Source organism: Vicugna pacos, chromosome 20 (assembly GCF_048564905.1).
Source record: "Vicugna pacos chromosome 20, VicPac4, whole genome shotgun sequence".
NCBI classification, from domain to species: Eukaryota; Metazoa; Chordata; class Mammalia; order Artiodactyla; family Camelidae; genus Vicugna; species Vicugna pacos.
Genome location: NC_133006.1, coordinates 25344800 through 25360695, shown reverse-complemented (window position 1 = coordinate 25360695; position 15896 = coordinate 25344800). Strand labels below are relative to the sequence as shown.

Genomic DNA, 15896 nt, shown 5'->3' with positions numbered 1-15896 from the left:
CTAACAAGAATCCCATTAAGCCCCTTAAAACATTTAGTCAATTTCCATTTCATAGAAACTGTGAGCTATAAAATTGTAAGGTTCCCATGTCAATCTTTAAAAACCAAACTGTGGCCCACATTTAGTGTTCTTGTAATGTTATCGTGCTAAAATTCACTTTTAGTCCTGGTCATTTTTCTGTCCCATCCTTATTTCTTATTCTTCCTTCATGGCATGTTAAACTCCTGCAGACCCTAGAGTAGATAGTTACTGGTAAAAGTAGGTACCACAGGTAGACTGGCCCTCCAAGGCTTGTCTCTGATCTTCATCCCACATGGAAAAGCATAATCCATATATATTGTGAGGCAGGATATGACATGTGGTCACGTATTCCATCTCAGTTTGAATCCTGGCTCTACTTTCTAGCTGTGTACCTTGGATAAGTCATTACCCTCTCTGTGCTTCAGTTTCCTCATCTGTAAAATAAGGGCAATAGTACCCACTTTGTAGGATTGTTGAGCATTAAACAACTCATTGTGCATAAAGCACTTTATACCATGTATTGCTGTGCGGTAGTACTTTACATACACACGTTATACATATTTCTATCTATTGAGAGTGTTCAGGAAAAGCTAACCTAGCCTCAAAGGTCCTCTCTTTAGCTCCTGGTTATTTCTCTTAAAATCTGATGGTGGGGAGGGTATAGCTCAGTGGTAGAGTGCATGCTTAGCATGCATAAGGTCCATTTAGAGAAAAAAAAAAAGGAAATGAACAAATGAAATCTAATTACCCCCACACACCACCACCACCACCGAAAAACCCTGATGAACAAATGAATGAATTAGGACACATCACCAATTCATGACCTTCAGCCATGGACCCTCAATGCTGTGTACAAGACTAAATAAGATCATAAATCTTGTCTTCTGAGGTCATGTCCAGAAGCAGAAAAGATCCAAATCCCCTGGAATGGAGCTGTTCTCTCAGCCTGATCTTTCCTCCTCAGCACCTGGTGACCTCCATGCCCCCAAGGGCTTAGGCTGGTGGTTCTGAGTTGGGAACCAAGTTCTGGGCCCTTTGATTTACACCAAAAATGGCTGCATTACCTCACTGTCAGTTATAAAAAGGACTTGAAAGAACACTTTCTTAGTGAAGTAACAGAATTAGTTGATACAAAGCTGTAGGCTGTGGTTGTCCAACACTACTTTCTCAGCACCATTAGAAAGCAGTGACACAGTACTGTTTTATCAACCAGTTCGAAGCAAAATATTGGCCAGAATGGGATTCTGGACCCATAGGGGAAATCAATACCATTAACCACCACACCCCCCACCAACATCTATGAATCCAATCCCACCAAGACCCAGAAAACAACGATGTAAACATCCATACTCACTTTATTTTCTAATAGAGAGGGATGTACTCAAAGTAGGACTAAGAACCATCACTGGGGCTTGCTCAGAGACCTGCCTTAGCCTTCTGACCTCAGGATGCCTCGTGATCCAATGGCCATGGGGATGGAACTGCCCCTTGATGGTACACATATTAAAAGGTAAATTCCCCCATTCCTCAAATGAGATGGGAGGAGACAAAAGTCCCTGGAATACTGACTGCCCCAGAATCCTTCCAGGGATAGTGTATGACTGACCGTCAGTCCATGAATGTGTGTGGGAGGGGATCTAGGGACACTGGATGGTGCTGGGCAGAAAATTCACCTTGGATGATGTGCAGCCAGCACTAGGACACACCTTTCATTAGAATGAAGGGAGCTGACAAAGCCCTCAGAAAAAGACAGAGGCAAAGAGCACATTGATTAGAACATTATCTCAGAGGTGGGGCCGTTTCCCACCATTATTGTAAAATAACTGTAACTAATCAAAAGACATAGGAGGCCTCTTTAATGGAGTTAATAAAACTATGGCAGATTGGGAATCGGGGTAGAGGTACTATTCCCAGAAGGAAAAACTGGGATAAAGGGGGCCATGCTGACAGGACTTTGCAGCTCTGCTCTAGGTTCTCAAAAGCCTCAGTCCAGAAATGACAGCAAATACCCACGATCACAATGTGGGGCTGAGCCAAGGTCTACATATCTTGCATGGCTCTCCAAACCCAAGATTACTTATATTCTTTATCCCCTCCAGTAATGTGTGAGACCAAAAAGTGTGAAACACTGGAGGTGGGCATCTGGTTTTTATTTCTGGGCAATCTGGATACTTGTCTTTACATGCCCCAGTTTTTGTGAGAAGGGAAAGGACGGCAGAGAACACAGACATCCTGTCTTGCGCTGCAGGGGCATGGGATGTGGTGAGGGTATCCAGCTGTGACGGGCAGGAAGCAGCAAGGCAACAAGATGCCCTCTGCCTGGGGTAGGGTTACGGCCAACAGCCCTTTTGGCCTGAGTTCAAGGGGAGGTCTCCATGGAATGACCATGATTCCCAACATGGCCAGAAAACCCATCGATCCCACTCATGGGGCAGATGATCAGAGGGGCTGCGCTCTTCCCTCCCGAGTAACTCAGACTGAAGTAGGGCCGGACAGGCCCACAGAAGGTAGCATGAGAGAAAGTAAAGGTGTGACACCTCTCTGTCACATTGTAGAAGGAGACCTCGCCAGCATCATAGTCCAAGAAAATCCCCACCCGTTGGAGTGGGGTCCGCAGGGGGAGGGCAGTCATCGGGGAGGTAAGAGCCCAGTATTCTTTCCCATACCACAACGACACTGCCCAGAATCCATTCTGGGGGGCCGAGGTCACTCCGCCTTTTCTGCACACTGAGTCTTCACAGACACCTATGGTCCACTTGGCTTTATCTCCCACCTCCACCTCCCAATAATGTCTCCCAGCGATGAAGCATGGAGAGCCCAAGACACAGGGAAACAGATTGAACCGCTCAGGGTTGTCGGGCAGGTCCTGCTGGAGGTAACTGTACCGCACTTGTCGCAGGTTATCAGAGAGGATCAGGCTAGGGTAGGCGGTGTCTGGATCCAGAGTCACATCCACTGCAGAGAAACAGAGGGGCAGGGAGGTTCAGCTGAGGGCCAGGAGAGCCCACTCCAGAACACCCAGCTTCTCTCCTCCTACCTCCCTAAGAAAAGAATAAGAGCTTTCCAAATGAGGCGCATTCACCTTACAACGAAATACGTCCTGAAGGTGAAATTCCAAGAATTACTGTTTGGATTAGCCAGTTATCTTTTAGCCACGATACACTGAAAGTACTGAAATTTTACCTTCATTGCTTTCTTTCATATCTTAAACCACAATATCCATTACAGACTGAATTTGAGGTTTTCTTACATGTATGTCCAATCCCTTAATCTGAAAGCCTCAGGGACCAGAAGTTTCACAGAATTGAAGATAATACAGAATTTAGACAGGCAGGGTGTGGTACAGCACTGTACAACCAAGTATCAATAGATCTGCTGCAAAACATATGAATGTTCACATTACGTGGGATAGAGGCACTAAATAGTCTCATATGCATCTTATAACCACGTGATTTCATTTTAAAAATCACTGATCCACATTCTCTCATTTGTTCTTCACATCTTGTTCAAGAGGAAGATTCCCAAACATTAACCCTCTGCACCAAAGCTCGGGCAGGCTGACTCCCACAAAAGGTTCATGGTGGTTGACTGGTGGAGGTGACCAAGAACCCCAGATACTGGGTTTCTGGTTCATCCATCTGCTCACAACAGTTGCCCATTTTTTTCTCATGGCATGGGTATACCTCATACCTCCAACCACACATTTAACTCCAAGGGAAGGACAGTGTCTTACACCCTTTCATTCCCTCTACATTACCCTACACAGTATTTTTTAAAAAGTAGGACATAAGCAAGGTATTCAATTAATATTCATTGAAAGAATTAAACGTGGATCACAGCCAGGAGACATCAACGAAAGCAGACCTGTTTGTATGTAGAGTCCCTCTGTTCATGAAGAGGATCCCATGAAACAATAGGCAGTCATGTTACTATAAAAAGTACACACCTGATTTGAGTACCTCTGAGGTCACAAGATTTCCCTGGCCTCTGGGGACCTTAAGTGAAAGGTGTTGGTCAAGGGGAGGGAGAGTTCTAACTCCTGCTCTGAGACACAGAGAAGGGATGACACAAGATTCCTCCAAGATTCTCCCTAGCACTCAGAATAAGAGTTGAGCTCAATCACTCTTTCTGGAAGGATGACTGCCTTTTGTAAACCACACACTGCCCCTGAGGCTAGGTGGACAGAGCAGTGAAACAGCGTATTAGCAGTGCTCTACTTTTTGGGAAGTGGAGTTTCCACTCTAGGATCCTTCATAGCATCTGAGTTTGCCTTCCTATTTCAAAGGTCCATGGTTTCAGCTCTGAGGCATTTTAGGAGGCAAAGATACTGTAAACACACAGAAACAACCAATGTATTCCTGTGATTGTTGTTTATCATTTTTTATAAGTGTAACTTAAAGAATCCCAATTTAGGCAAGTTCCAAAATCATGCACAGTAGTAGTTAGGTTCATAAGGATTTTTACTCCTTTTCCAAATGGTTTTGTCTCCCACCACTTACCTGAATATAACTGAGCCTCCCTCAATTCTGAAAGAACAAAAGAGAAAAGAAGTTATGGAAAGCATCTGAGAATTTCTAGGGAAAACCTAACTGAGGTAGCTTGGGTTGGAGTCATCATAAAGAAATGGTTTCCATTCGACACCCCAGAACCCCTGTTGTCAGTCATGCACCAATTCCTTCCCACTGTTTATGACTCTTATCATCCAGCCAACAGCTTCAAGGGAAGAGAGATTGGGAACTTTGGGCAGAAGGATAACCACATGCCCGAGATTGGTAGCATACGGGGTCAAACTGAGCCAAGATCAAGGATTCCACCCCACAGTGAGCCAGCTGGCTCTGTGAGGGGAAAGACGGCTCCAAGTCTTCATCATACATACTCTTGGCTTTCATAAACCATCTCTGTTCTGGGGGGCTGGGTGTTTCAAGTGACACCTGCTACCACACTGGGGCAAACAAGGCCATTCACTGTAAAACACATTTATGGTTGACAAAGCATTTTCACAGCTATGTTCTCAGTGAGCCTTTGAAGTGGCAGGAGAGGAGCAGGAGAAATAAATGAATCAGATCAAGGAATGTCATGTCTGAGCTAACCACTCCTGGTATCATCCACTGTATTAAATGGAGTTTCTCCCTGTTTGGCTTGTGGAGGACATGAGAGCATCCCCTAAATCTATGTTGCTAGATGCCAACAAAGCATGTATCTGAAAAGATACAACATAAAGTTTTAGCATATGTAAGACATTATCAGAGATTATGGGGATGTGTAATCTGTAACAAGTAAGGAAAGGGTTTACCTACACAGAATAATCTCAGACTCTACCAGACTACCTAGGGATCTTAGCATTTAGTATATAGCCAACTCCTAACTGAATGTGGCTCATGAACATAAAACTGTATTTGTAAGAACTTCCCTTAAATACCTAGAATATCATATTTCATAAACATAAATATAGGGGTTACTACGTGTCCCATTTCATTCTAAAGACTTTAGAAACAGCATCTAATTCAACTTAATCCTTACAACCTTGTAAGGTGAGAGCTATTATTTTCCTCATTTCACAGGTAAGGAAATTACAGTGTAGGATCCTTATCAGGTGACAGAGCTGGACCTGGGACCCAGGCAGCTGGACTCCTGAATCTCTGTTCCTGACCCCTTCCCTGGAGGTGCTGCCTCAGTCGGCACCACCTGATTCCTCCTGTCCTGGTCAGCACCAGTGCACAACCATCAGGAACTCGATCAATTATAACTACAAACACAATTACAGCTCAAATGTTATGGAGCTAGGATAGCTTCTGTTGATTGTCTTTCTCAATTAAAAAATAATTTTAGGGGGAGGGTATAACTCAAGTGGTAGAGAGTATGTTTAGCATTCATGAGACCCTGGGTTCAATCCCCAGTCCTTCCTGTAAGAATAAATAAATAAACTGAATTACCTCCCCCAACCAAAAAAAATTTTTTTTAAATACTCAAACTAATTCTGGATTAATTTTTTATTGGACTACCCATTTTTCTCCTTCATTAATGTAGATTGAAAAATGAATGCATATAGTTAAAAGACTTCAAGCTGAAACAAGAGGCCATTAATTGAAAAGAATTAACAAAGCAATAAGGAAGATGTAAATTCAGGAAAGGCTGGCCGCTGGGTATCATCCCTTTCCCATGTTCCCACACTTTAGTGCAGATGTTTGTCTCTCCAGGAAACTTCAACATCAAAAGCCCGTTAAGCAGACAAATTTACCTTGGATTTTCTCCATATCTGACTGCATTTTTTCTAAGGGGAGAAAAGAAGATATTCAGCTTGCATCCCACTATTTGGCTGGAAAATACATCATAGGCAATACACAGATATTCAGAGGATAAATCCATGTCCCCTCATGGACCCCTTCTTTCCCATTACCTGTGAACTGCTTCAGACTCTCAGTCAAGAACAGACATTTCTGGGCAAAAATGTGGATTTTCTCCTGTAGATCTGGAGGTGTGATCCAGGGTTCAGGGATTCTGATTCGCTCAGCCCTAAGTTTTAATTAAAAAAATAAAAGAGTGAATCCGTCTCCCAACTCTACAAACTTTCAAGGTCCAGGACACAGCCTGGGTTAAACTGGCTGACACAGGCAGAGACAGTCTTTAATTCTCCTCCTAGACTATGATCCTTGAGACCGAAACAGGAGAGACATCTTATTTGTATACCCTCAAAACACTAACTAGCATATGGTTTTTCAAGTGGTCTGTCCTCAAAAAGGTCTACTGAATTAAATTATATGTAAGGCTGACCTTGCCAGATTCCATGACAAAGTCCTTGATATTTATGGTGGGCAATGACCCAGAATTCACAGGTGCCCAAATACAGTGAGAATGACACCTTCAAACAGACAGGTACTCTCTGGACAATACCGTTACCCACCACCTGCCACAAAGGGTCTATGGCAAAGACTGATTGCTAGTTACCCACCCAACATCCTTTCTTTCATCTTCTAAATTTTACTGGGTTCATGCCTGCGCCGTCTGGATGTGACTTTGTGACTGAGTTCTGGCCAGTGAGAGGTTAAGAAGTATCTTGTGGTAATCTGAAGTCTGTTTAAAAAGGAATGTGATGTGACTAATCTTCCTCTTGCTGGTTGGCATTCTGGCAACTACCTTGGACTGTTAAGAATGAGGATCATACCTTACGAGTGGCAGAAGTATAAATGGAAAGGAACCCGAGAGACCTTTTAATGATCACTGAAGCCACCATACCAGCCCCAGGCTACCTTCTTACACCTTTCTTTAATGGTTATAAATTTTTTTTATTACGTTTAAGCTTTAAGCCAATGAAATTTTAGGCTTCCTGCCTCATAGAACCTAACTCAAGGTTTAAAGTCACAAAATGATAGGATCTAAAGGATCTATCTCCCTGTTAGTTCAGAACCAGACTGGTATCAAACAGTAAAAGCAGCAAGTGAAAGCAGTATTTGTTGCGGTCACTCGGCAGGGATTGCTACAGGCTGCAACTCATTTCCATCCTAGGGGTCCTCAAAACCTGAGTTCTATCAACCTAATTCTATCCACAAAGCCCTCGCAGCCAACCTACCCCATCTAGGAGGCCCTCCACCATTTTCCTCAAATGCTCCCAGAAAATCAAGCTGCATTTCCTCTGGAGGGTTTTCACCTTTCAGGATCTGAATCAGCTTCAAAGTTCAGCTCCCTCAAAGTCAGTCTCCAACCCAGTAGGCACTCCTGCACCAAACATTACGTTCCCAAGACCCATCCCATTCGTCCTCGCAACACAACTTAAGTCTGGGCTTCTTGCTCATTCTGAGCTCTCCCTTCTCTGTCATGTCCCAACTCCCAGGTGCTCTTCTTCACTTTCCATCTGATGATACAGTAGTGAAATAATGGGAACAAGAGCCAGAAGCCAGGGAACTCATCAGTAATTATATAACTCTGAGCTGGTCTCGCTTTTCTTAAACCATATTTGCCCCATTACAGAAAAAGAAAGAAAGAGAGAGGGAGAGAATATGAAAGAGAGAGAATTCTGAAATGCTTAGGAAGCAAAAACCATAAAACATCCTTGCACTTTGCCCAAGTCCCTCCAAATCTCCACCCTTGCCATGGAAGTGTCCTCATAACCACCAGCACCCTTCCAAATGAGCCCCTGCTCCACCCCGACACCCTCATAACTGTCAATAAGTCCTCAGTTTTACTGGGAAAGAGCTGTGGTCCATCTAGTTCTTTGCTCAATAGTGACTCAGTTGAGGGACAGGCAGGATGTGTGGCAATTTGGTAAGAAGTCCTCAGTTTTTGGGTTCCTTTCAGGATTTCTAAGTGTGAAGGAAACAGTCTTCTTGTGCTTGGTTTATCAATGGGGAGAGAGAAAACTGTACCTGCTCAATGTGTCCCCGATGTCCTACAAGAGAAAGGAAAAGGATAACCATGAGAAATCATTCATAACTTCAGTCTTCTTTCATGAGTGTTTGGTGAAAACCCAACTATGGGGTGGCCCTCCTGAGTTCTGGCCAGTGAGAGGCAGGAAGTGTCTTGTGGTAATTTGAGAAGTCTGTTTAAAAATGAATGTGATGTGACCTATCTCCTTCCTGCTGATCCGTATGCTAGCAACTTGGACTGTTAAGAATGAGGACCATACCTCCCTGGGAGAAACCAAGGAGACAAGGAACACAACTCACAGTTGGGGAGCTAAAAACTCGGCAGAGGAAACTGGGATGCACACTATTTGCTATACCTAACACTTCCTAGGTCCTCCTCCTGCACACTTGTCAAGGATCATGATTTCAGATTTACTCACAGAAGTATCCCACCTTTGGATCCCAACTGCCTACCTGTCCAGCTTGCTTCCTTTGATTTATTATTGTGAAATAATTTCAAATACACAGAAAAGCTGCTGGTACAAACAGCTCCTGTATACTCTTTCCCCAAACTTATAAACATATTTATCTTCAGAACCATTTGAGAGAGTACTGTTTCCATTATATCCCTTACTTCTTTAAAATTCTCTAAGAACAAGTACATTTTCATATATAACTATAACATAGTTAGCAAATCTATTCCATATTCTAATTTAAACAATTGTCTTAATAATGTTCTTTAAAACCATTCCCCTCCTCACTTCGGTAATCCAGGAGCATTCATTGCATTTAGGTATCATGGCATGTGTCTGTAATCTGGAATGACTCCTTAGCATTGACTGTCTTTCATGACATTGACACTGGTTTAATACAAGGCTAGTTATTTATAGAATGCCCCTCCATTTGGGTTTGTCAGATACTCCCCACTGAATGAGTAAATTCATGCTGTACCATCTTTGACTAGTGTATGCTGTTTCCTCCTAAAGGTACCTTTTATTCACTTGTCTCTTATTGGTGTCATTTTGATCATTGTACAATTACTTTTTTTAGTAATTAATAAGTAATCTAAAAGTGTTACTTTGTGGGGTGCCTATAGCTCAGTGGTAGAGTGCATGCTTAGCATGCACTAGGTCCTAGGTTCAATCTCTAGTGATACTTTGAAATTTTGTTAACATTCCAATTCTTATCAAATCCCCTTTCCCCTTAGATTTATTATCTCTTGATCATTACTGTCTCACTTTTACTACGATAGTTGCCAAATGGTCATTTTCTAGTTTCAAAATTCCTTCTATATTACTTAGCCAACATTTTAATAGAAGAATTTCCCCTTTTCATTCAGTATCGATTCACAGATTCGTACCGTTTATTTGAGACAGTGCAATTGAGTGACCCAAGCTGTATCAACCAGAGCCTCAACTGTACATGTTTCTCCTCCAGTACAGAGCCTGGAAAGCCGCTGCTGCTCCCAGAGCTGACAGGGGACGAGGGGGCCCTGGATACTACTTGGCAAAGAGAGAAGGGAGACGTCTTAGCAGGGGGCCTGGCCGGGGGCTCTAGGCCTTACCTGCAGGAGCTCCCTGGTGGGCTGCTGCTGCTTCTCTTCCAGCTGGGCAATCAGGTTGCTGAGGTGGGAGATGTTGCAAGAGAACTGGGTGATGGCACCATTGATACTGTTGTAGATGGCCAAGTCTAGCTCCTCGAGGCGGGCCAGTAGGCGATACTCATGCTCCTTCAAGGAATGATAGAGCTGCTCAAACTCCCAAACGATCTTCTCCCTCTCCATCTGGGTCAGGCTCTGTGTGGATGGCAGGGCAGGGCAGTGAAGAGAGGAAAGGCTACTTCAGGAGCCCTTCCCATTCCTCCCCTGACTACCCACCCCACGACCTCATCATTTCATCCCAGTATACTAAAACAAGCATCCTGTCCACACACTCATTCTTCCAGTCTTTACTGACTGGATATATAATGGCTGAGAACTGAATCACCCCAGTGACAACCAAGACACAGTCCCTGCCCTCAAGGAACTTAGTCAGGAATTACATGATACACAATCATGGATGGATAAGCAAAGCAGGGTGACAGCCTGTGGTGGGAGAAGTTAATACAGTCATCACAGAAGCAATGTTCACAGAGTCTTGGAGGATGAACAGGCGTCTACCACGTGGTCCAAGAGCAGGAGAGTTTTCCAGGTAGGAGAAATGGTATGGGCAAAGGAGTGAGAAGGCAAGCAGTTGTGTCCAGCTGGAGTACATGAATGCTGAGGGCAGAGGCCAGAAGAAACCAGAAAACACTTTGCCTGGCAGGCTAAGGGGCAAGGAATCTGTTGTAACTGGGAGCCATGAAACACTGTCAAAAAAGTGACATGGTCGGATGTGTGCCCTGTGGAGGACGACTTGGAACATGCATCATTTCTACAATAATCCTCACATAATAACCTTGACAGGTTCCCTTAAACCCTTCACATGCAATCCATTCCCTCTGTCTGGCCTTCAAGGGTGTGTATCACCAACCCCGTCTCACTGGCTTTGAATGTGATGCTCTGTTGGTACAGATCTCCCCCCATCTCCCACTAATGAGGCTCTATTAAAGCTTTGCTCTAAACAAAGGGCCAGCAAACTTCCTTTGTTTAATCTCTTGGAGTAAAGTTTTACTGGGACACAGCCACACCCATCATATACATATTGTCTTTAGCTACTTTTGAGCCACTACAGCAGAATTGAGCAGTTGTGATAAAGATAAGGCCTACTATGCCAAAAAGATTTACTATGTGGTCCTTTACAGAAAGCTGACTGGCACCTGTTCTAAACTCTACTCCTCCTGAGAACATACCCCCACAACCATTCCTCTGGCCAGTCTTCTTAAGCATTCACTGTGCAACAGTGTTGCACACACACCATTGTTTATAAATTCTTTTGATGAGCTCATACCTCTCCTTAACTGGACAAGTCTTTCAACGCATAAACAGTTTTAGAAATGGAAAATTAAAGCTGAAAGAGAGTGCTTCTCAAAGAGGGTGATATTGGCACCCTGGCTGGGGGACAATTCTGCCTGGAATGGGGCTGATTTTTGCACTGCAGGACATTTAGAATCCCTGTCACCCCTCCCCAATCACTCCATTCCTTAGGTGACACCCAAACACCCACACCACCGGAGGGGACCAGACGGCAGTACTAGCCTTGCTAAAGAACTAAAAGTCTACTCCAACCTACCCATTTTACAGATGAGGAAACTGAGGCCCAGAGAGGCTGTCTTCCTCTCTCCATCTATTCAATTGGCTAGTGTCAGAGCCAAGAAGTAGGTCCAGGGCCCTTCTTCCTCTGAGAAGGGTTGTCTCTCCCCTTTGACAATCTTCCCAGAGGACACAGTTGTGTCCTCTCACACAATGATTTGAGTCCACTCAAGCTCACTAGAAGATTCTCCGTCCATCAGACCTATTTTTAAGCAAGGGGAGCTGAGGTCTTGGTGAATCTTGTGGGCAGAACAAGTGATAGGATCTGATGGCATCATGGGAATAAGTTCCTTGTCCAAAAGTTCTTTACTACCCTGGCCAGGACTGACAAAATTTTCTCACAAGACACTACTAATCGATGAGTTTGCTTTTCAGATGCAAATACCTCTAATGGGTGGAAATTTTTAATATTTTATTTATTATTTTAAAAAAATGCTTAAATACGTAGATGGTAGATCTGTAAGGATGTATTTAAAAGTCTGTATTTTTTGTTTTGTTTTTTCAGAACAAACCCCTCAAATATCCCTATCACAAATTAGCACATTAGCCACTTGGCCAAGGCCTTGGGAGACTTAGGGCTTGGGGAAGAGAACAAAGAAAAAGTTCAGAATTGAAGCACGGCCAAGAAAGGGAACATTCTAGCAAGAAGCAACAATGGGGCTCATGGAAAGCCACTGACAGCGTCTGTCAGCAGAATGGTATCAAAGGAGGTTAACTGTGCCCAAGAATTTCACCTGTATCAGCTTTGTCAAGGATCAACCCTGATCTACACAAAGCTAGCAGTTAAACTTTTGATAGCTCCTATCTCTAGGGATTCTAAACTTATTCGAGTCTTTTCCCCCAAATGTGGGAATCCCTTGGTTCTCCAGGCGAGTTCCCAACTGACATGTAGGGTTCTTCCACCCACACCTAGAAGTTCTGGGTGACCTGACTGCACATGGTTAAGGGAAATAACATCAGCCTTACAAAATAAGGGAGCTACCAGCAAAACTGATATTATCTGTGAGTTCCAAAGAATCTTACCAACAGCTCAGCTCGTGCCTGCTCCCCCTGTGCCCGACGCCTCTTCTTTAAATCTTTCACTCTTTTCAGGTGGTCCAGCTGGTTCTGGATTTGCTCCTGAGAAAAGCAAAAACAGTTGGGGGAGTTCAAGATTATGCAGACCTTAGCATCAACATGACTATTCTCCTTATCACATATGCAACCCACATTTCTGATGCCAAGTTCCTGTTGAAAAGCCTGTCCTTGGACCGCACCGCCATCACCAGGGCACAAAGGTCACCATACCTCTCCTTAGGTAGTTTGTATCTCAAATGATGGATCAACTACCTGTCCTTGGAAGGGTATTGCATGGCTTAGTGGAAGGTGACTGGATTAGGAGGCTTTAAGTTGTCAGTCTTTCACAGAAGCATCCTGAGAAAATGACTTAACTTCGTATTTTCCTCAGGTGTGACACGGGCAAACACCACCTTCCCAACCTACTAGAGGGTTATCACCAGTGAGTAAAATAATATATCTGAAAGCACCATAAATGTTAAGTGAATTAATTTTGCATGAATGTACTCACATTTAAACGTGTACTTAATTGTGTACATATTCCTGCAGTCCTCAAACACACAGATCATGCACTCCTTGAATGTTTCCTTACAACTGTTTTAGATTTAATACTTTGTTTCCATGTTATTGTTTGGCTGGGCCAGTCTGTTGTTTCAAGAGTTCACAAAGGGATCCACGCGTCATTTTATTTCACTCAATCTTCATAACCATGTTATCTCCTATGAGTCTCATGGTGGTTAACTGACTTAAGCAGTAAGGAGCTCGTTCTTTTCCGTGAGCTTCTAGAAGAGGATGGAGCACAGGGAAGTGATTGGGGAAGAATTAGGTGATGGGCATCTGCTTCATGTATATACAGCCAGTTAATGTCCGGCTGTGTTTTGTCTGAGATCATCTAGAAGCCAGCAGGAGTACGGGCGTCTCTGAAGCTTGCCGATGTGTACATGGTTTTACGCGCATCTTTTATACAGTCAAGGGGGTGTCTCCATGGGCCGTCTTTATGTATAACGTGCCCGTGAGTGGGTAAACGGAGGGGCACATAAAGAGAGTGGGGGTGGGGAGACTTCTGGCTTCCTCACCAGCTACAGGTTTTCCTCCCAAACCTGAGTGCCGAGGCTCTGGAGCGGACAGAGAGGAAATGACGGCTGTGAACCACACGTCCGGCTCAGCCATTTTCTAGGCGGAAAAAAGGAAGCCCCTCTGGGTCTCTCCTCCCTTTGTCCGACTCGCGCTCCAGCCCCTCCCGGCTCCGCGCGCCCGGCCCTCACCTTGAAGCCTTCCACCGCCTCCTCCAGCGGCAGCACGCTGTGGCCGCGGTGCTCGCGGGAGCGGTCGCACACCACGCAAATGGGCATCTGGTCCTCCTCGCAGTACAGCTTCAGGGGCTCGCGGTGTTTCTCGCACACGCCCATCTCGCCTCCGGGCCCCGACGGCCGCTCAGTGCGCAACTGCTTCACCAGCTGGGTCACGTTGGCCAAGTGCCGGTTGGGCCGCATGTGCCTCTGCGGGAAGGTCTCCCGGCACTGCGGGCACGACACGTTGGTCTCCGCCGCGCCCCAGCAACGGGCAAGGCAGGCGCAACAGATGTTGTGGCCACAGTCGAGCATCATGGGCTCGACAAAGTACTGCAGGCACACGGGGCAGGTGGTCTCCTGCTGTAAGCACTCGGCCACGCTCCCGGAGGCCATGGCGCGGGCCCGCGGGGGCGCACGGGCATGAGCCCCGGCGCCTAGCCCTTCACGGAGCCCAACTCTACCGCGCTCCCTCCCGTTCGCTGCTTCTGGGCGGCTCGGGGAGGCGAGCCGGACTGACGGAGGGCGGCGCCTCCCGGGCCCTGATCCCAGACGCGCCCGCGCGCTGCAACCGCAGTGTGGCCGGGCCGCTCCCTGCGCCGCTGCGCCCGGCTGAGTGAGCGCGGGGGTCCTGCAGCCCCACAGAGCCCAGCGGCTACGCGAGGGGACCACGAACGGGATGCCGCCGCTAGGACTCGCGGCGCCGCGCGCTCGTAACGCACAAGACAACGTGGCCGCGTCCGAGCGGATCCCGGCGGCCGTGCAGACCCCGCCCCGGCGCGAGCGGAAGGGGCGGCTCAGGGGGCGGGGCTTGGTGCTGGCCTCGGGCCTGCACCGTTCTCTCCACAGAGGTGCTGGGAGGCGTCGCCCCCGCCTTTGGGTAGCAAGCGCAAGAGGGGAACCTCGGGGACCGGTCACCGAGGCAGGCGGTGTCCGCGGGCTCGGCGGGGACAGGGTCTCCTGCCTGCAGGCTCCGGGCCCAACGCCGAGCTTCCGAGGCCCTGGGCCTGGCCCCCTGGTCTTTTGTTGGGTTTCCTGTCTGGTGCCCAGGCCTCAGCTCCGGCGAGAGAAAGCTAGCTTTGTGTTGGTGTGGGAAGAAGAGCCATCTGGCCTCCCCGGGAGGCCGAAGGGATGAGGGTAGCGGACAGAGCCCCACCCAGTCTGTGAGGAGCTTTATCAAACAACCCCATTTACAGGCACTCGCAATTTCGTTTCCAAAAAGAAAGGCTTAATTATCAGGTGGCAACATTTCTGTGACAGAAAAAGACGAGCCCAATTCTGCTACTTCCTACTGTGCCTAAGCAAATTGGTTTATCACTCCGAGCGAGCTTCAGTTTCCTCTGAGGTGAAATGAGAATAATTCTACCGTAGCGAGGAGGGAGGCTTCATTACATCTAGTTTTTTAACGATAAAAGTGGTTATGTAATGGAAAGGGATGTTTATCCATTAAAAGAGTAAAAGACCCACTGCACAGAGGATTGAATAGAGCCTAAACCCGCTTGCTCCTTCCTGAAGTAGAGGGAGATTGATGATCCTGTGGGTGACAAATATTTGCGTTGCTCCCTCATCCCTACCTCTGAATTTCCTGTTTTCCTTTGCTATTTCCTCAGTATTGTCCTTCATTCTCTATAGATTAAATTGAATTTGGACAGCCTTGCTTTGCTTTAGCTCTCAACTTGCTTCTGTTCATTTTAATTTCCATTGCCACTCTTTGACCCAAATTATTTCAAGAATGTCAGTTTGCAAATTTTTTTAAACATGTGCCAAAATTTTTATTTAACTTATTAAGAGGGATGATAATAAGGGAAGGTACAGTGAGTAAGATATTAATATCGGTTCAAAGCATTTCAGAACCTAGGTATTTGAAGGCAATTTAACATAGAAATGTTTTGGTAAGATAGTTTGCAAATATTTTTTAAATGAATTAACTAGCAGCTGAATGTAACCAATTCCACCAGTTTC

The 15896-nt window shown here is 45.7% G+C and overlaps 1 protein-coding gene across 1 annotated transcript; it reads right to left on the bottom strand.

Annotated features, from left to right (window-relative positions):
• Positions 1-1358: 1358 nt before the first annotated feature.
• TRIM27 (tripartite motif containing 27) lies at positions 1359-14709 on the bottom strand. Its single transcript, XM_006215241.3, has 8 exons — positions 13911-14709; positions 12613-12708; positions 9925-10155; positions 8382-8404; positions 6419-6534; positions 6260-6292; positions 4521-4547; positions 1359-2976 (listed from the first exon to the last, which is right to left on the bottom strand). The coding sequence occupies exons 1-8, from the start codon at positions 14328-14330 to the stop codon at positions 2381-2383; spliced, it is 1542 nt and encodes a 513-aa protein (XP_006215303.1). The 5' UTR covers positions 14331-14709; the 3' UTR covers positions 1359-2380.
• Positions 14710-15896: the final 1187 nt, after the last annotated feature.

Excerpts from the sequence above, each read along its gene's own strand:
- TRIM27 (XM_006215241.3), bottom strand. The coding sequence starts at position 14,330 with ATGGCCTCCGGGAGCGTGGCCGAGTGCTTACAGCAGGAGACCACCTGC. Across the intron at positions 10,156-12,612 it reads AGGCACGAGCTGAGCTGTTG|AGCCTGACCCAGATGGAGAG; the intron begins GTAAGATTCTTT and ends CCATCCACACAG. Across the intron at positions 4,548-6,259 it reads AGATATGGAGAAAATCCAAG|AATTGAGGGAGGCTCAGTTA; the intron begins GTAAATTTGTCT and ends TTGTTCTTTCAG.